Source organism: Mustela nivalis (genome assembly GCF_964662115.1).
Source record: "Mustela nivalis genome assembly, chromosome: 7".
In the NCBI taxonomy this organism is placed as follows: Eukaryota; Metazoa; Chordata; class Mammalia; order Carnivora; family Mustelidae; genus Mustela; species Mustela nivalis.
Window position 1 is genome coordinate 135,026,224 of NC_139026.1, and position 21,788 is coordinate 135,048,011.

At 36.8% G+C, this 21,788-nt stretch overlaps 1 protein-coding gene across 1 annotated transcript in view; it reads left to right on the forward strand.

Moving 5' to 3' along the window:
• RAB18 (RAB18, member RAS oncogene family) overlaps positions 1 to 21,581 on the forward strand; it is a 37,643-nt gene extending 16,062 nt beyond the window's left edge. Inside the window, exons 3-7 of the mRNA XM_082740937.1 lie at positions 9,257 to 9,318; positions 12,883 to 12,955; positions 14,362 to 14,480; positions 14,553 to 14,619; positions 18,681 to 21,581. Coding sequence (XP_082597063.1) covers positions 9,257 to 9,318; positions 12,883 to 12,955; positions 14,362 to 14,480; positions 14,553 to 14,619; positions 18,681 to 18,856 — 497 coding nt within the window. The 3' untranslated portion in view covers positions 18,857 to 21,581. The remainder of the gene's footprint in view (positions 1 to 9,256; positions 9,319 to 12,882; positions 12,956 to 14,361; positions 14,481 to 14,552; positions 14,620 to 18,680) is intronic.
• Positions 21,582 to 21,788: the final 207 nt, after the last annotated feature.

Consider the following 21,788-nt stretch of genomic DNA (forward strand, 5'->3'; position numbering starts at 1 on the left):
AGAAAGTATTCACTCTTCTTCACGTTTCTGGAGGCATTTGTTTAGAATGGATTATTATTTAAATGTTCAGTAGAATTCACTCTGGGCCTGAAATTTTTTTCATGGAAAGCTTTTTAATCATAGATTCAATTTCTTTAATAGATGCAGGACTCTCCAGTTACCTATTTATTTTTTTATTGTGGTAAAATAAACATAAAATTTACCATTTTAACCATTTTTAAGTTTACAGTTCAGTGGCAGTAAGTATATTTGCTTTGTTTTGCAACCATCACCACTATCCGTTTTCAGAACTTTTTCATCACCTCAGACAGGAACTCTGCACCAATTAAACAATAGCCTTTACTCCACTTTTCCCTCAGCCTGTGGTAACCGTTATTCTGTCTTCTGCTTTTATGAATTTGCCTATTCTAGAATTATACAATATTTGTCCTTTTATGAGTAGCTTATTTCTCTTAGCTTAACGTTTTCAAGGTTCATCTATGTTGTAACATATATCAGAATTTCATTCCATTTTATGACTGAGTAATGTTCCATGATATGTAAAAACCACATTTGTTTATCTTCATCTGTTCATGAGCACTTGAGTTGCTTAGGCCTTCTGGTGTGAAGTATCTGTTTTGTTATCAACATTGCTACACAAGTATCTGTTTGAGTTTCTGCTATTGCTTCTTTTGGCTATATACCTAAGAGTGGAATTGCTGCATGATATGGTAATTGTATTTTTAGCTTTTTGAGGAAACATCAAACTATTTTTCACAATGACTCTACCATTTTACATTCCATCAAGCAATGCACAGGGGTTCCAGTTTCTCTATATCCTTGTTACCTTTTGTTATTTTTTTTTTTTTAATAGCTATCTTAATGGGTTTGAAGAATGGTATCTCATGTAGTTTTGATTTTTGATTTGCATTTTCCTAATGGGTAATGATGTTTAGCATCTTTTCATGTGCTTATTGGCCATTTGTATATATGTCTATTCAAATCCTTTCCTCATTTTTGAATTAGGTTATTTTGTTACTGTTTTTGAATTACAGTTCTTCATATATTAGTGATGCTAATCCCTTATCAGCTATGATTTGCAAATAGTTCTTACTCGTGGTTTGTCTTGTCCTCTTGATAGTGTCTTCTGATGCACATAAATTTGTAAATTTGATGAAGTCCAGTTTATCTGTTTTTTTTGTTGTTGTTGTTGTTGCCTGTGCTTTTGTTGTCATACCCAAAAAATCAGTTCTGCATCCTGTGTCATGAAAATTTTTCCCAATAATTTCTTTTAAGAATTTTAAAGATTTAGTTCTTACGTTCATGTCTTTGTTCATTTTGTGTGTGGTAGAAGGTAAGGGTCCAACTTCATTCTCTTATATATGGATATTCACTGTTGTCCGGACCATTTGTTGAAAAGACCATACTTCCCCATTGAATGGTCTTGGCTCCTTTGCTGGAAATCAATTGGCTTTCTATGTTAGGGTGTATTTCTAGGCTATCTCTTCTGTTCCGTTGGTTTAAATGTCTGTCCTTATGCTAGTACCATCTGCTTTAATTATTGTAGATGTGTAGTAAGTTTTGAGGTTGGAAAGTGTGAGTCTTTAGACTTCATTCTTCTTTTTCAGTGTTGTTTTGCTCTTTAGTACTACTTGTTTTATATAAATTTGAATATCAGTTTTTTTCTTCTCTGCAAAAAAATGTTGCAATTTTTATAGGTATTGTGTTGAAACTGTAGATTGCTTTGGGTAGTATTATCATCTCAAAAATATTTAGTCTTCCAACTCATAAATACACTTTTTCCACTTATGTCTTCTTTTATTTCTTTCAGCAGTGTTTTGTAGTTTTCAAATGTACAGGTCTAAAAGTCCTTGGTTAAATTTATTCCCAATTATTTTCTTTTTGATGTTACTGTAAATGGAATAGTTTTAAAAATTTTTCTTTTTGGATTGTTCATTGCTAGTATATAGAAATGCAACTGATTTTTGCATGTTGATTTTATATCCTGCAACTTTGCTAAATTCATTTGTTCTAACACGTTTTTTATTTGTTTGGGGTGTGTGTTTGTGTGTGTGTGTATGTATGTATGTACTAGAATTAGGATTTTCTGTATATAAGATCATGTTTTTGAACAGAAGTCATTTTATTTTTTCCTTTCCAATACGGATACCTTTTATTTCCTTTTCTTGCCTGATTGCTTTGACAAGAACTTCCAGTACTCTGTAAAATAGAAGAGGTGAGAGTAGATGTCCTTGTCTTGTTCTGATCTGTGGGGAAAGCTGTCAGTCCTTCACCAGTGAATATGTTAGTTATGAGTTTTATATAGCCTTTATCATGTTAGGGAAATTTTGTTCTGTTCTTAGTTTGTTGATTTTTTTTTTAATCATAAAAGGATGTTGAGTTCTGTCAGATGCTTTTTCTGCATGAATTGGGATGATCATGTATTTTTCCCCCATTCATTCTTTAATGGGATATATTATTTTGATTGATTTGCTCATAATCTACCAGTCTTATATTATAAAAGTACAACTCACTTTATCATGGTGTGTAATCCTTTTAATAGGCTGCTCAATTAAGTTTGCTAGTATTTTACTGGGGATTTTTGCATCAGTATTCCTCTGGGATATTGGTCTGTAGTTTTCTTTATTTGTAACATCTTTGTCTGGTTCTGGTATCAGAATAGTGCTACCCTCTTAGAATGAGCTTGAAAGTGTTCCTTTCTCTTCTGTTTTTTAAAAAGAGAATTGGTGTTAACTCTTTAAATATTTGGTGGAATTTGTCAGTGAAACTTTCTGGTCCTGAGCTTTTCTTTGTTGAGATGTTTTTAATTACTAATGATCTCTTCAGATTTTCTTTTCCTTGATAAGTCAATTTAGTCAGTTATGTGTTTTCAGGAATTTGTTCATCTAGTTTATCCAGCTTATTGGTATATAATTGTCCATAATATTCTCTTATAATCTTTTTTGTCTGTAAATTAGTAGTAATGTCCCCATTTTCATATCTGAATTTTGTAATTGGAATCTTCTATTTTCCTTAGTCTAGTTAAAAGCTTGTCAGTTTTGTTGATCTTTTTGTAAAAACAAACCAAAAAACCCCAGCCCTTGGTCATGGATTTTTCTCTGTTGTATATCAGTTCCCTGTGTCCTTTATCTTGGTTCTGATCTTTATTATTTCCTTCCTTTTATAGCACTTAGTTTGCTCTTCTTTTCTAGTTCCTTAAGGTATAAACTTAGATTATTGATTTGAGATATTTCTTCTCTTATAATGTATATGTTTATAGCTATAAGTTTCCCTCTTAGCACTGCTTTTGCTACATCTCAAGGTTTGGTGTACTGTGTTTTCATTTGTCTCAAAGTAGTCTCTAATTTTTCTTATGATTTCTGTCATGTTGTTTAAAAGGGTGTTATTTAATTTGTGCACGTTTGTGAATTTCCCAGTTTTCTTTCTGTTACCAATTTCTAGTTTCATTACATTATGATAAAAAATACTTCATAAGAGTTTAGTCTTTTAAAATTTATTTACTTATTTTTGTTTTTTTAAAGATTTTATTTATTTATTTGACAGGCAGAGATCACAAGTAGGTAGAGAGGCAGGCAGAGAGAGAGAGAGAGGAAACAGGCTCCCTGCCGAGCAGAGAGCCCGATGCGGGGCTCAATCCCAGGATTCTGGGATCATGACCTGAGCCGAAGGCAGAGGATTTAACTCACTGAGCCACCCAGGCGCCCCTCTTTTAGAATTTATTAATCCTTGTTTTGTAGACAACATGTGGTCTGTCCTGGAGAATATTTCATGTGCGCTTGAGAAAACTTTATTCTTATGTTGTTGGGTAGCATGTTCTATTGGGTCTTACTGGTTTGTATTGTTGTTCAAAAATCCTATTTCCGTCTTATCTCTTTGGCTGTTTTATCTATTATTGAAAGTGGTATATTAAAATCTAAAACTAATACTGTATTTCTCCTTTCAGTTATGTAAGTGTTTGCTTCATATTTATTGGGATCTTTCCTTTGGTGTATGAGTCTCTTATAGACAGCATATAGTTGGATCTTTTATATATATTTATGTATATATTTATATATATTCTGCTAATCTCTGACTTTAATATAATTACTTATTAGGAAGGATTTCCTTCTGACCTTTTGCTGTTTGTTTTCTGTGTGTCTTACACAGTTTTTTCCCTTGTTTCCTTCATTACTGCTGCCTTTTGGGTTTAGTTGATTTTTTATAGTGACATGTTTTGATTTCCTTTTGTTTATATTCTTTAGGTATTTTGTTTGTGCTCTATTTATTTTTGAGTCAGTTCTGATAGTTTTTCATCTTTGAAGGAAATTGACATTTCATCTGGATTGTCATGAACTTTTGGTATGAACTTGTTTATAACATTTCCTTGGTAGCTTTTTAACCTCTGTGCAATCTGTAGTGATGTGATCTTTCTCATTCTTTATAATGGCAGTTTTTGTTTCTGTTTCTCCTCATCACTTCGGCTAGAATTTATCAGTGTATTGATTTTTTCCTTATAGAACCAATTATTTTTGTTTCATTGATTTTGATTTTTACTCATTTATTTTAAAATATTTTATGTATTTATTTGAGAGTGAGAGAGTACAAGCTGGGGGGAGTGGCAGAGAGTGAGGGAGAAGCACAATACCCACTGAGTAGGGAGCCTAACATGGGGCTTGATCCCAAACCCCAGGATCATAACTTGAGCCAAAGGCCGCTGCTAAAGTGACTGAGCCTTCCAGGCACTCATTGCTGTGTCTTCATATTCACTTATGTTTTCTTCTGTGATGTCTGATTTTTGTTAATCTCATCCCATGTAATTTACATCTCAGACATTGTCATTTCATCTCTTGATGTTTGATTTGGGTCTTTTCAATCTCTCATATGTACTTCACTTTTTCAACACAGGTTATATGTTTAGACTAGTTTTTAATTTATTGTTTGCTAATTCTAGCATCTTTGTTTTTTTTTTTTTTAAGATTTTATTTATTTGACAGAGAGAGAGAGATTACAAGTAGGCAGAGAGGCAAGCAGAGAGAGGGGGAAGCAGGCTCCCTGCTGAGCAGAGAGCCTGATGTGGGGCTCAATCCCAGGGCCCTGAGATCACGACCTGAGCCGAAGGCAGAGGCTTAACCCACTGAGCCACCTACGCGCCCAATTTTTGTTAGTTTTGAGTTAGTTTCTTTTGATTGCTTTTTAATTCTGACATGGCATATGATTTCATTGATGTGTTCTGATTTCTCATTGATGAGTGTCTCTATATAATACAGTTGATACTATCTTTGGTAAACTTTCATGTTCCATTTACTGCTTGTTTTAAAGGTTTTATTGACTGTAATGTCTAGTTTTAACTGAACTATTCATCTGCTTTAAAAAGATTACTTTAAAAAACCTGAATTAACTATTAAAAGTGCAAGCCCAAATGAACAACAAGAAAAAGCCAAAATTACAGTTTTTCTGTGGATATTTTGATTTATAAGAAATATATATTTAGTTCTTGGCACAGAGTTTTTAAAACCCTTTGATTTTCTTAACTGATCAAAGCAGTAAAGCTGTCTTTTGTTTTTCATATCTAGCCCCTTTCAATGATTCCTGAGTTTATGTTGGTGCTGTGACTTCTGGAAAGCCTCTAAGGGTGGAGGCTGGTTGCCTGAAGAATCAACCATGTGATTACGGGGTTGGGATTTTTAGTCCTCCTCTTTCCTTTCCTACCTCAGGGGAGGGGAGAGGGATGAGGGCTGGGAGATTTTATTCAGTCACTGAAGGACAATGATTTAATCAGTCTTGCCTAAATAATGAAACCTTCATAAAAATGCTAAATTTACGGGTTCTGAGAATTCTGTTTTGGCAAACACATGGAAGTTCTGGGAAGATGGCATACTTGGAGAGGGCATGGGAGCTTTGTGCCTTCCGCATACTTTTCCTTATTTGTCTCTTCCATCTGGCTGTTCCTGGGTTATATCCTTTTATAATAAAATGATACTCTGATAAGTAGCTTTTTCTGAATTCTGTGAGCCACAAATTAATCCAGTCAAAGGAGGGGATTGTGGGAAGCTTTGATTAATAGCCAGGTGGTCAGAAGCACAGGTAACAACCTGGATTTGGGATGGCATCTGAAATGGGAGGGCAGTAGTCTTATAGGACTTATTAATTAGCCCTTCCCCTGTGGGATCTGACTCTATCAGACTGAATTGAATTATAAGACACCGATGTCCCCAGAGAGTCGAGAATTGCTTGTGGGAAAACCCCTCACAATATGGTCACAGAAGTGTTCAGTGTTGTAGGAGAGTAGAAGAAATGCACAGGAGTGTGTTTTTTTTTTTCTTCCCCTAGACGTTCAGCTTCTGTTATAAGCTCCTTGTCATCCACATGAAGAAGTTGAAAAGATAGTTTAATCAAATCTAGTAAGAAGTTGGCAAAATCAGGTTTATTAAAAAGATTCCCAGTGTGGCTATCATTAAAAGGAAGTTAAGAGCCGCTTGCAAAACAGAAGAACCAGACTTGGTGAATAAGCAATTTGAGCAGATGAAAGCTAAAGTTTGTGTAGGAGATTCCCCAGAGGGACGAAGGAAAGATGAAATGGGGGACTTGCAGGCCCTGGGTCCAGATGAGGTGCCCTTTCCAGGCTACCTGTGTGTATTGACTTTGATGATAGGACATCTGTGGGCATTGTTTCCTAAGGACGTTATCTGTAACTTGCAGATTTAATATCCCAGAAGAGTAGGAAACAGTTAACAACACGTAAGTGATACATATGACAGAGACTATCATTAGACTGTCAAGAAACACAGGAAATTGTGAAAGAGAAGAAAGAAATTGGGAGAGGGGAGGTAAACACAAACATTTTGGAAACAGTGAGTTTCTTTTCTTGGGTGCACTAGCTAGTAGCTGGCAAAAAGCCAGTCTGCCCTTGAGCATGTTGTCTGGAGTAATTAGGGAAAAAAGAGTTCTTTATTCTGTGAAAAACTTGGAGAATTTAACTGGAGAGTATGTATGATGGATTATCTCTATGTATGGTCTACAGTGGCCTTAATTTAGTAGTACCTGTACCAAGTCAGAACCATTTCCCTCATCTGAATTTTCTCAGGTTTGGTTTTGTTTTTCAAGTACTACAAAGAAAATGTAAATAATTTCCTACTTTTTAAAGAAAGATTTTATTTTTATTTTATTCATGAGAGACAGAGAGGGCAGAAGAAGATGCAGGCTCCCCACAGAGCAGGGAGCCCAATGTGGGACTTGATCCCTGGACCCTGGGAACATGACCTGAGCGAAAGGCAGATGCTTAACTGACTAAGCCATCCAGGCGCTCTTCATAGTTTTTATATAAGTGGTGTGGCATAGTATTTCGTTATCTAGATCTAATGATATCAAGTGATTTAATAAGAGATTCTTTTATATGTTTAGCTGCAAAGAAATTTCAGGTTTTCCTTGGACTATGTTATTAGCACTGTCCTTTAACGAACAATTGCCCATGATTCTGGGTGTGGCTTTCTCAGCTCCTTTATCACCCTAGCCCAGAACACTGAACTTTTTTTTTTTCTTAATCTTTGGCATACAGAAGGATCTGATATAATGCATATTTGAAACGCATTTTTATTACTTACTGTGTGTTTGTAATGGATCACCTGAAATCATCCAAGAATTACTGATGTATTTCCATATTGGTGACAGGTGTTCTCGTAAGCATTTAGTATATGAGGGTGCTGTTCATCTTAGTTGTGGCTGTTCTGAATTAATTGTGACAAGCTAATAAGATCTTTTCAAAGTTTCTTTCCAAGCTTCTTGAGCTAATGCTTTCCCTCTGGCCAGTGGGGTAGCCTGCACATTAATTTTGATACTCTTTAAAGACATGTGGGCAGTTACTGTTCATTTAAGCCAAATGGCTTGTGTCATCTCCTTTTCCTGGAAAGGGTTTGGTTTTTTTTTTTTGGAGGTGGGGGCACTATAGTAAAACGTTATGTGTCTTCTTATGGAACTCTTCTCTTTACATATATTAGTATTTACAGCAGATTTTTTTTTAATTTTTTATTTTTTATAAACATATATTTTTATCCCCAGGGGTACAGGTCTGTGAATCACCAGGTTTACACACTTCACAGCACTCACCAAAGCACATACCCTCCCCAGTGTCCATAACCCCACCCCCCTTCTCCCAACCCCCCTCCCCCCAGCAACCCTCAGTTTGTTTTGAGAGATTAAGAGTCACTTATGGTTTGTCTCCCTCCCAATCCCATCTTCTTTCATTGATTCTTCTCCTACCCACTTAAGCCCCCATGTTGCATCACCACTTCCTCATATCAGGGAGATCATATGATAGTTGTCTTTCTCCACTTGACTTATTTCGCTAAGCATGATATGCTCTAGTTCCATCCATGTTGTCGCAAATGGCAAGATTTCATTTCTTTTGATGGCTGCATAGTATTCCATTGTGTATATATACCACATCTTCTTGATCCATTCATCTGTTGATGGACATCTAGGTTCTTTCCATAGTTTGGCTATTGTGGACATTGCTGCTATAAACATTCGGGTGCACGTGCCCCTTCGGATCACTACGTTTGTATCTTTAGGGTAAATACCCAGTAGTGCATACAGCAGATTTTCATAGCACTTTGAGCACTCCTCCTTTTCACTTATGAAGATTCTTAGAGGATTGGGCACATATGTTTTTGTGTGTAAATTCTTTTGCAGTTGTGCAGTAGCAAGGGATCATTGATAAAGTTATATAGAACAAATACTTTTTTTAGGATTAAAAACAAAGAATTCATAAGACAAGAGTAAGTGGCCTTTTTATGTTTTTACCAAGCTGCTTCCAGTCAGAATCTGAGTTAGGGGATGGGCTGGCTGTGGACAGCACCCTTAGTGACGGAGTGTAGGTGGCGTTTGGAGCCCCTTAGAAAATGGCCCTGATCCAGGGTCAGCCTGGATAGTCTTCTCTGCGTGAGCTCCATGAATTCCAGCACTTGGCTTTTAATGTGCATCGTTAATCACCTTACATTGAAGTTTATTTTTCCATTAAAGTGTTTATTTTTTTTTTTTTCAAGCAAGTATGGGTAGGTAAGTGTTTGAATTCTGCAAGCATTTGGTTTTCATTTATCCTGATTAAATGCTAAGCTGCTGAACTTTAGGCACACGTTTCTTTAAGTTTTCAATCCATAACTCCAAGAATTTGGGGTATGAATTTGAGTGTTTCATAAAGTGGCTTTTCTGTTTTCTTGGTAATTGATTTTAAAAGTGTCATTTTACTGGGATGCTTATCAACATTTTTATTTTTTTCAAGGTGTTGACTTTAAGGTGAAAACAATTTCAGTGGATGGAAATAAGGCTAAACTTGCAATCTGGGTAAGAGTTTTAAAAATGTATTTTGTATAAATATTCAACTTGTATTTTTTAAAGAAGCAGAAATTGATGTGTATAGAGTTCTAGAGGTAAACGATTTATACTAAATAACTTGGACAATTTGTTGGTTAAGGGATAAACAATAAATGGTTATGTCTTATAATTGGGTAATGAAGCAGAGACTTGTTTTACTTACCCCAAATTTTAAAGTGTGTAATCCCTCAAGAATATTTGAAACCAGAATGTAGAAAAATCATCTTGTCTGCTAGAGAGGATTATTGTTACTGAATATGTTTCTTTAAAGTTTTGAAGAAGGCAATGTATACTCAGCTCACACTGATGGCAGTTGTTGGGGAGAAGAGGATGAAGTGATGCTCAGGAAAAAATGTATTTTTCCTGTTTTTAGTATAAATATTTTTGAAATTTGATTTTGCCAACTTTGGATTTATTTTTTAATATCATTGCCCAGTCTTTACTCACTTCCTTTTCATTTGCCTGAGAACCCAAACATTCTGATGCATGTTGCTTTCCTAACTAGACCTTTTCATGATAGTGCTGACTGAATAAAGTAGCATTAATTGTCAAAAACATCCAAGATGCTCAGTGTCTATCTCTGTCTGCCTGTTTCTCCCCACCTCTTATCTACCTGTCTACTTCTCTCTATATATCTAAATGATTGCTAATATATTACATGTATAATTTATAAAAATATGCTCCTATATATCTGATTCTCACATGTACTATGATAATTAGATATATAAATATGTTTTTATTACCTGTGATAATATTAGAACTGCTTCTAATAAATATTAGAATGTTGAGATGGACTTCAACATGGTGATTAAATAGTAAATGTTTGGGCATCAGTTGCAGATTGAAACAGCAACTGTTCATGCACTGTATGATCTGATTCATTTTCCTGGCATTCTCTGAACAGCATAGTATTTCTAATACACATTTTATCCCAAATAACATGGAACTGTGTAAATGTGTCTCATGTTTTTCTGTTAATTTTTTTCTAACATATAATACTTCGTATGATTGGTAGCCTGTTTGCCTCCTCCCCAAAATATAATTATGATATCAATCAAAATAGTAATGTCTAACAGAAAACAATTTGGAAAGTGTTGGACTACGCTGTAATAAAATATACTGAACAATTTAAGAATGTTGGCTTCTTCCTGTACAAAAGTGGGGGCCTGATATTCCATATACTTTTCATGGTTGAATTTATCACTTCCTTCTGCCTTTGCTACTGTTCTGTGAGATATGCGTGTTAGAGTTGGATCTAAGGCTTGTTGGTTTCCGTGAGATCTTTCTTTTATGCAAGAGGTTTTTAAAATTTACTTTTTAGTTCCTGTGTAATAAAAAGGTTGGCAGGTATTACCGAAGTGACATCTTCATCATAGGCATATAAATATTTTTTAAGTGAATGGCTCAGTCTCCCAACCCGAGATCATGACCTGAGCTGAAATCAAGAGTCAGACGCTCAACCAGCTGAGCCATGCAGGTGCTTCAGAGGTTAATGTTCATGTGTGTGCGCGCGCGCACGTTACCGACTTTGTCATATGCTGCAAATGTTTTTTTCCTGTTTGTCATTTGCCTTCAAAGCTTGTTTAGGATGAGAGTGTATATGGGGTATGGATGAGGTCAAGAAGGATGTTCTTGCTAAGCTCTTGTTCTTGCAAAGCTCTAATATTTATGTGGTCAAACCATTTTTTCCCCGTGAATTTGGGTGTTAGATCATATTTAGGAAGACCTCCTCACTCATTAGTAGAAATACATGAAACCATTGCTTCTTCTGGTTCTTCTGTGGTTTTTTAAATATATATGTAAAATCAGTTCCTCTCCAGCTTGGGCACTCCTCCTAGGATCGGTCAAATAGAGTAGTTGAATCCAGCCCGAGTACAGTACCCCACTAGAAAGTGCTGCACACACATCACGACCTAACTTGGCTCCTCTAAAGCTTTCTCTATATCGTGCCCTCACTTCTACTCCCACATTTTAATATTTAGCCTTTCCAGATCCTTCCTAGTTTTTTATTCATTTCTATCTTTAATAATCTCTTTCTTCTGGGTGCCTGGGTGGCTCAGTGGGTTAAGCCGCTGCTTCGGCTCAGGTCATGATCTCGGGGTCCTGGGATCGAGTCCTGCGTAGTTGGGCTCTCTGCTCAGCAGGGAGCCTGCTTCCTCCTCTCTCTCTCTCTGCCTGCCTCTCTGCCTACTTGTGATCTCTCTCTGTCAAATAAATAAATAAAATCTTAAAAAAAAAATAATAATCTCTTTCCTCCTTTCCTGTCAGAGAAGAAAACCTCAGATAATAAGCTTGCTTTTCTTACCTACCAGGGATGCTTTTGCAGTTACTGCAAATTCCTATCTTGAAAACAAACACAAGCAAATGTTAACTTTTGATTATTTAAGCATATAAATTTTATAGGTGTTATAAATCCTGATCCAGTATTGTGGCATGGGGTTTTTGCCCAAATTATCATACCTACTCAGACATTTTATAAGTGGATAAAAAAAAAAATCAAGACTCTGCATAACTGGATTGATTTAGATATTTGTGTGTGAAGTGTCAATTGTGCAGTATTTTATTTTATTTTAACATTAAAACATTTTTTGCTCTAGTCTTTTTTTTTTTTTTTTAAGATTTTATTTATGAGAGAGAGCAAGAAAGCAGGAACAAGGGGAGGGGTAAAGGCGATGGAGAAACAGACTCACCACTGAGCGTGGGGCCTGACATGGGACTTGATCCCAGGACCCTGTGCTTCCTGGCTGATGTACATCTTATGTTCCTCTCCCCCAGTAGGAGTCAGAAACATGTGATAGCAAGTGGTTTGTTTTTATGCATTTTCCTAAAAGAAGATACACCGAAAATACTTTCCGACCTAAAAATTGTTTACCTAAAATAAGATACTCCTGTAATTCTCCTTTTAAAAAAAAGTTAAGTGGGTTTTAACCTTGATTCTACAATAGAATCGCCTGGGGAGACTTTGAAAACTTTTGTCTTTATCATAGACCAGTGAAGCCAGAATCACTAGGGGTTGGAATTTTTCATTTCCAGGAAATTTCATTGTGCTTCTGAAGTTGAGAACCATGGGTTTCATGTGTAATAAACAGGTTCCACGTGTAAAAAAATCTTTAAAAATACCCCTTTACTGACATGTGTTTTTCTAGAGATGAGTCAGTATTTCTTTATTTTATGTAACACTTGTCAGTAAGAGAACACATCCAATTTAAATTTCAGGTTTTACAATTTTTTTTAAAAGATTTTATGTATTTATTTGATAGAGACACAGCGAGAGAGGGAACACAAGCAGGGGGAGTGGGAGAGGGAAAAGCAGACTTCCAGCCCAATGCGGGGCTCAATCCCAGGGCCCTGGGATCATGACCTGAGCTGAAGGCAGATGCTTAATGACTAAGCCACCCAGGCGCCCCTAATTTCAAGTTTTAAATGAGCTTGAACATGGATATTTTTAGTAATGCAGTTTGACGTTCTACTCTTGATATGTTGACGATCTTTTTTTATATACTTCTTGAAATTAATAATAATTGTCACTTTTAGGATACTGCTGGTCAAGAGAGATTCAGAACATTAACTCCCAGCTATTACAGAGGTGCGCAGGGTGTTATATTAGGTAAGGTTTTACTTTGGGATACTGCTTTAAATATTGTTGTTTTATTATTGCAATTTCTGATTTTCCCTATCTGCGAAGGTCAGTAAGTTTTTATTTTTCTTCAGGGTCCCTTTATTAACTTGAAGTTATATTAACTTCATTTAATATTAATGAATATTTAAACTTTCAGAATTTCTTTTCAGTTCTTTGTCTAGCGATTGAAAGATAAAGATCTGATTAATTTATTTGGTTTTAAAAGCACATGTTGATGAGGATATAATTGAGGATTAATCCACAAATAATTGTCTGTCTTAAGAGTGTTACCAGGAACGATCTTCAGTCAGCAGTGTATTAACATTTGCTGTGCATTTATAAAGGAAGAAGTGTGCTAGTTGTTTAGTTGAATCTCTTATTAGTCCTAAAGAGTATCCACAAAGCACTTAACATTGTTGATCCATAATCATACAGAATTTAAAAGCCAAATATGGATTCTCACTGTAAGTTGTAGAAAAGTACTTGTTATTAATATTCCTGGGAAACTTCCTAGAAATAAATATTGATCAATTTTAGGGAAGATTATCTTTTTATATTATGTCATTAATCGTGAGGTTTTAGGTTCATTTTATCAGTTTAACAGCAACTCTTATTTTGGTTCAGCATCTTTAGAAAACACTTTTTTTTTTTTAAGATTTTGTTTATTTATTTGACAGAGAATAGGAGAGCACAGACTGGGGAAGTGGCAGAGGGAGAGGGAGAAGCAGGCTGAGCAGGGAGCCAGATCCAGGACTCAATCCCAGAACCCTGGGATCCTGACCTGAGCTGAAGGCAGTTGCTTAACCAACTGAGCCACCCAGGCGCCCCTAGAAAACACTTTAAATTAATAAAGTCTTATATTAATAGGCTCTTTACATATTAAAATGCAGTGGGATGTAAGATGAAAGTGATAACAGGGAGACAATCAGGATCCTGTCCATTAAGTTTTCATATTTTTTCAAAAGTTGCAAATTCTGGTTCTTATAAGAAACAAGTTAACAGGGTCATAGTTGTTTAAATCCATGGAAGAATTTTGGTATTTTGCCACAGATTGGGATCTGAACATTTTGGTTTTTGGATCAATGTCTTTTAATTACCAATGGGAACAGTTGTTGTTTTGCTTAAGTTAATTTTTGTTTATTGCACAGGATATAATTTAATTTCTCTCAGAGTGTGTCTTAATAAAATTGAAATGTGTGTATGTGTATGTTTATTCTTATTTTTTAACACACTTGTTTCTTCCATCTGGGTTAGCAGTTTACTGACTGACATTTGAAGGCTTAGAAACAGACTTATGTACATAGAAATATTAGCTTTTAGTCACATATCAGAAATATAATGTCATTGCTTCTTATTTTTAATGCTTATTTAATAAGTGACCCTTTTTATTTCAGTTTATGATGTCACAAGAAGAGATACCTTTGTTAAATTGGATAATTGGTTAAATGAATTGGAAACATACTGCACGAGAAATGACATAGTAAACATGCTAGTTGGAAATAAAATTGATAAGGTAAGAAGTCAGACACTTTGCATCTTGACTATATTTTGGTAGCTTTTCTTAATCTTTATATTTACCTTTCAGGAAAATCGTGAAGTTGATAGAAACGAAGGCCTGAAATTTGCACGAAAGCATTCCATGTTATTTATAGGTAGGTGTGTGAACATTTATCCTTTCATTATTAAAGAGGAATTTTAAAATGGAGTTTTTGCTACATTTTTCTCTTTATGAACTGTGAAATGTATGTACTTAGTTCATCATTTTCTTGTGCTATGAAATAGCACAGGTTCATTTTTCCTTCTGTTAAAAAAAAAAACAACAAAAAACCAGGTCTCATTATGTGAAGTTGCATAGGACACAGATCCTTCCTCTCCAGATATGATGGCATTCAGTAAAGGCAGGCACGCAGCCCTGTAGTTGTACCGTGTGGTCCTTGTGCTGGCGGCAGTGATACCACCTGGAAGTTTGTTAGAAATGCTTCCTTTCGGCCCAACTCAGCTTTTCTGAATTAGAACCTCTATTTGGACAAGATCTTCATGTGGTTTGTATGCACATTAATACTTGAGAAGCACGGTGAAGTGTAGGGTTCAGTAAACTACAGCATGGGGCCAAATTTGGTCGCATCATTTGTATTGGAGGACAGCCTTACCTCCCCGGTCATCTACACGCTGCCTGTGGCTGCTTCTGTGCTTCCTGGCAGAGGTCAGTAGTTATGGCAGAAACCATAAGGCATTCCAAGCCTAAAATATTGACCATCTGGCTCTTTACAGGAAAAGTTTGTTTGACCCCCTGTCTAGAAAAGTGGACGGACTATATCACTTTGGAACTTTTTTAACATTACAGGTTCCCTGGAACCTTTTCACAGGTCTGAAACGGGGCCTGGAAGACAGTTTCTAAAGACACCCTAGTTGATTCTGATGTGAAGCCAGCTTTAGGAATTACTGGTTAAGCTATTCCACTGTTAGAATCTTCTAGGAATTAAGAAATGGAAATAAAAGATCATCATCTATAGATAGAAGCTGGGTGCTATAAGTGGAAGATAATAGGGAGTTTTAGAAAGGAATTGAGTACTACCTCTTCTGCTTACTTGCGGGTGTCCTTCATTTTGATACATTAGTTCAGAAAACGCTTACTGGACTCTGAGAATATAACAAACAGATGAGCAAAGTGGACAAAGTCCCTGAGCTCATGAAGCTCACATTCTAGTAGAGGAAACAGGCTTGAGTAAGTAGTGCTGTGAAGGAGAAGAGAGTATGACGGTGGGTGGGAGGTAATTCAGGGAAGTTCTTTGAGGTGTGCCATTCGAACTAGAATCCATAATATGAAGATCTAGAGGGAGGCTATCTCAGGTTGAGAGAATAGCAAATACTTCCTGAGGTGGGAATGAGTTTAGAATGTTTAAGGGACAGGAAGAAAGCTTGTGGGCTGGAGTATAGTGTATGTTGGGGGGAAAGGTGGTGATAATGGGAGATGAAGTTTAAAAGATCATTTTGGGCTTTACACAGGGTATGGTAAAGGAATGAATTTTATTCTAAGTGTGGAAAGCGGGGGAGTGGTGCTGTAATCTGATATTCTTTTTAAAAGACCTGTTTGTACAGAAAATGGCCCCTGAGAAGCAGAAGCAAGAGGCTTGTCATTCTCTTATAGTGGCCCAGATGAATAATGCTGGTGCCTTTGACTGTGGGAGTGGTTGTGGGTAGCTTCTGGAAGGTTGGCAGATCAAGGAGATATTTGGATGGTAAAGGTGACAGGCTCTGCTGATAGACTGGGTATTGAGGATGAGGAGAGAGAACAGTCAGGGATAACTCTGAGTCTCTGGCGTGAGCAAACTGGTGAACTGTGCTGCCATTAGCTGTGTGTGAGCGTGTGAGGTAAGAACAGGTTTGCATAAGGGAGTGGGGAATCAGGAATTCTGCTTAGCATAAAGATGAACCATTTTTTGGAGAACCCGTGGACATGCTGGTCATTGACCTTTAGGTGGTATTTTAAGTCATGGAATTAAAGTGGCCACAGGAGTAACTGGAAGGAAAACAGCTGAAGATTGAAGCTGGGGTGCTCCGACAGTTAGAGGTCAGCAGCAAGAGGAGGAGTCAGCCAACAAGGCTGTGAATGACATTTTGGTGAGTGGAGGAATCCGAGGAGTGTTCAGTGTCCTTCTGAAAGTCAAGTGAACAAAGTATTTAAAGGAGGAAAGTGATCAGCTGTATCAACTGCTAGATGTTGAATAGGAGGAGGTCAGTAGATTTGACGAGATGGAGAACGTTGCTATTTTTTAAAAGAAAATGTCAATGGAGTGGTGAGAACAAAAACCTAGCTAGAGTACAGTTGACCCTTGAACAATGAGGGGTTAGGGGTCCTGACCTTGAAAATCCGCATATGACTTTTGCCTCCCCCAAAACTGAGCTGCTAATAGCCTCCTGCTGATCTGAAGCCTTACTGATAAACAGTTAACGCCTGCTCTGTATGTTCTGTGTCTTACATACTGGATTCTTACCGTAAAGTAAGCTAGAGAAAACGTTATTAAAATCATGAGGAGAAAATACCTTTACAGTTCTGTACTGTATTTATTGAAAAAAATCCATGTGTAAGTGGAATAGCACAGTTCAAACTGGTGTTGTTCAAGGTTGTTTAGAGTTTGAAGAAAAAATGTGAGAAAAGAAAGGGGAAATAGCATACGTAGGTAACTCTTTTTTTTTTTTTTTAATTTCTTTTCAGTGTAACAGAATTCATTGTTTATGCACCACACCCAGTGCTCCATGCAATCCGTGCCCTCCGTAATACCCACCACCTGGTTCCCCCAACCTCTCACCCCCCGCCCCTTCAGAACCCTCAGATTGTTTTTCAAGAGTCCATAGTCTCTCATGGTTCACCTCCCCTTCTGATTTCCCTCCACTTCCTTCTCCTCTCCATCTCCCCATGTCCTCCATGTTATTTGTTATGCTCCACAAATAAGTGAATAATTGACTCTCTGAGCTTGACTTATTTCACTCAGCATAATCTCTTCCAGTCCTGTCTACGTTGATACAAAAGTTGGGTATTCATCCTTTCTGATGGAGGCATAATACTCCATAGTGTATATGGACCACATCTTCCTTATCCATTCGTCCGTTGAAGGGCATCTTGGTTCTTTCCACAGTTTGGAGACCGTGGCCATTGCTGCTATAAACATTGGGGTATAGATGGCCCTTCTTTTCACCACATCTGTATCTTTGGGGTAAATACCCAGTAGTGCAATTGCAGGGTCATAGGGAAGCTCTATTTTTAATTTTTTGAGGAATCTCCACACTGTTCTCTAAAGTGGCTGCGCCAACTTAGAGCTCTTGATGACAGTTTCGCTTTGAAAGAGATTAGAGAGCCGGGGTGGCTGCGAGTCGGGTGTGTGGGCTGGAATGCAGGGTGGTTGGTTGCTTGGTTGGTTAGTAAGATGGACAGTAATTTCGGCAGGCTTTTGGGCTGACTGATACAATCCAGGAGTGGGGGCCCATGATTCTTCAGTGACTGAGAAGGGGTGGGATCCGAGGAGCTAGGAAAGGGGATGCACCTAGACTGCAGCAGGGGACAGTTCATCTGCTGTCACAGGAGCGAAGACAGAGCCTAAGGTTACAAGTGCCCGGCAGGTTGGTGAGCCTCTTGGTAGGAAGATCAGTAGCTCCTGTCAGATGGTTTCTGTTTTTCTTAACATAAAGTTAGGTGAAGAGCTGAGATAGAGGAGTTTTATGATAAAGGAGTAAGAGGGTCATCTCAGATAGTCAAAAATGTAATGACGAGGGAAAGGTAGGCTTGGGGGGCAGGGCTCGCTGTCCCACATGAGTTTCTTGGGGGCCATAAATGCTCTTTTAAGGATATCTGTGTCTCATTGCCAGCACAGAACAGTCAGACTGTTCAGCTGGGAGCCTGACTTTCTTTATTCTGAAATGGGAATAATAATCCGTTTGGGGGGGGTTGACTTTAAAAACTAACTGAAAAATTAAGAAGGAGCTTTGGCATATCACCAAATTCCGGGCTCATATACCACTCTTCTTGTGGATAGAATTGAATAGCTCAACTTTGAGAGTTGGGGGAGGTTCACGAATATTAAACCTGTGGGAAGAAACTGCTGATTTGCCTCTGTATATACTATCGGCTGATATTTATGCCATAATAATTTTCCAGAAAAGCATAGGAATAGGACCGTAAAAGAATAGACTCTCACATTTTTTTCTTGACTTTCAGAGGCAAGTGCGAAAACCTGTGATGGTGTACAGTGTGCCTTTGAGGAACTTGTTGAAAAGATCATTCAGACGCCTGGACTGTGGGAAAGTGAGAACCAGAATAAAGGAGTCAAACTGACACACAGGGAAGAAGGCCCTGGAGGAGGAGCCTGTGGTGGTTACTGCTCTATGTTATAAACTCTGGGAAACTCCATCTCTTGCATATTTGATCAGATAGTGACATCTTTCTGTATATAAACTCTAACTGCTATTTTAGGGACCTTGCAGTTTGCACATATTTGTTTTGTATCATGGCAGTAAATATTTGCAAGAAATCCCACTCATCAGCTTTCCCAGGTACAATGTTATGGTAAGCATGCACAGTTTGCAGTCTACAGTTTTTTATGTAACATAAAATAGGTGTACTTTTTAAAGTACATTTGATTTTATGGTTTACATTTATCATGTGATTAAAAAATCCACCTCTCTAGTCTATGTTGATACAAGGTCTACTTTTGGTCTTCTCTTTGCTTAACTGACTCCTATCAATTACTGAATTAATTGGTATGTAGAACTCCCAGAACCACTGGGAGGTATTCAGGTATCATCAGACCTGGCAGATTTCCTTTCAGGAATAATACAGAGCATGATTCCACAGCTTTTGTAGGATGTTTGCTGACAGATTCTCTTTTAGTACTAAGCAAAATTCTCTACAGGGTGCAGTTCCGGCCAATTTATAATTAAATCTCTGTTTGTTCTGATGATGCTTCTAAAACAGCATTGATGTTTTAAGAAGTTTGGTCTTACTTTTGAATTTTCTTCAATGAGTAGCTCAGTTGTTCACTGGAGTTTTACCTCTGTGACATGTACATTGGACTCTGACCCTTTGCGCAGCGTTTTTAGTTCTGTGGTGTTTGGCAGAATGGCAGTAAGGTTTTCTCCCATTTTGGTTTTGGAAGGAGAAGAATAGTGTGTTTATGTAACCCATGTAGTACTTACCACTTTAAAAACCAACACCTTTTTCTATAAATGTTGGTGGCGTCTGTCCGGGTATGTCCGTTGTAGTTTGTGTAATGTTTATGAACATCTGTATCTTATGACTTCCCTAAATGGCTAGTTGATATTCAGAAACCTATATCTGTGTTTTGAGGGTTGGGAAAAATAGAACACTAAATGACAATATGAGAAAGACGGATTGCTTCCAGATTTTGATGTGTGTGGGAAAATACTGTTGCATTGAAAATGTTGGTAACTTACTGTAACAAGTAGCCAATAGTTTATCAGAACCAACTTGTACAGACTAATAAATCTTTTCCACAGTATTCAGTTTTCTAACCTCTTGCTATTATACATTACTTTTTTTTTTCACTCATATGTTACTTAATTTACATTGATACTGGCTATATGAAGCCCCCAAGTAAGTTATTTGTCCTTTCAGGCAGGTTAACCATGATAGCCTTCACTAAGATTTGATACTAATTTCTGGGCAGTTAGTTCTTTGTATACGTTGCAAATGATAGACTTTTTCTGGGTCACCTTTGCAATAGCTTGTGATAGTGGGTTTACTTCAAGTTGGGTTCTTTATGAACTGTACATCTTCCACGTAAGAAAACCTTGCATTCTACTTGGTTCACGCTTGTGAGACTATATGTGATTAAAGGTTTTATACATTATATATGTATTTACTAAATATAAAGCATTTACTTCTTTACTGTTGGAGAAAGGTAGCTAACACATGTACTTACGATTTGTGTTACATTAAAGCTGTAGATTTGTATATTTATGTTGTGTCTGTATTGACAAGACATTTATTTCTGTTTATTGCTTTTTGCTCCTTGAGCTATATAATAATCTTTTTGTGCATTGGATTGGATTTTTGTGTTGATTTGGTCAAAATTTGGATACATATGAGTCACTTTTAAAAAACTAATTTTGTTTGATAGATTTATATTGTAACCTTTTATAGTTTTCGAAATAAATACAGCCTGCTTTCCCTAGATGCATTTGTGCAGGAGGTATTCTACGTTTCCCTGTTACTCTCATGGGCTGAGAGGAACATCTGAATATAGTGTTATTCAGATTCTCATCTGTTATATGGCTTTCACTCTACTGTTTTGTTGTAAGCTTATTTCCTAGTGGAGATTTCCTAACTGAAGTAGTTACGATATCTGAAATTAGTCACTTGGATAGCTGAGGATTTTGTTAATTCTTCATTTCCAAATTATTTGAAGTAGTTTAAAAGTGCCTTTTGCAGATGGTGCAAATTGGAACAATTGGAATGTCGTGTTTTGAATTGTAGGGGTACTGACACAGACCTAAATGAACGAATAAATACTCAGTTTATATTAGATTAATAGTTAACATTTATTGGAAGCTTCCTTAGGGCAGGTGTTGTTCCAAGAGCTGGATTATTTTTATTTCATTAAACCTCACAGCAACCTTAAGAGATTGCTTTGTACACCTACGATGCTCATTTTAACGATGAAGATAATGACACATAGGTTTTCTAGGTAACTCCCAAAGATCACAAAGCTTCATCAGTGATGGAGCTGGAGTCCAGTGAAGGCATTTTTCATATGTCCATGGTCTCAACCACCGTTCCTTTTGCTAAGGCTGCCTACTAGCTCTTTTGTTTTAACACAACAGGATTAAACACATTCTGTCAATTTTTTTTAGTCATTTTTTGTTACATGTAATAAGAGTAGGTCAGATTTCTTGGTTATAAAGTAAATTCCACTGATGTAAACTAACCAGGTAAGTCATTTGATCTAAAAGTTAAGGGAGTAGAGAGACTGGTCGCTTAGTCCTTTTCCTTCTTGGAATGGAAAGAAAATCCCTGACTTCGGAAAAATACAAAATCAGGAGATGTATGGGACCTTAACTTTGTAATTGGACCTGAGAAAAATTAAATCTGTGAATAGTCTCTTTTTTTGTTTGTTTGTTTAGAATAGTCTTTTGCTCAAAATTGAAATCTGGGGGACTGAGGGAATGTTTTCGTTTGAAGTATTTAATCGCCATATCTACAGATTCATACTTGGAGTTGACTTTATAATTGAACACAGTGGAACTGAACTTGATTTTGATTCATTGTACTTAGCATACTCAAAGAAGTATATGTGATTCTGCACAA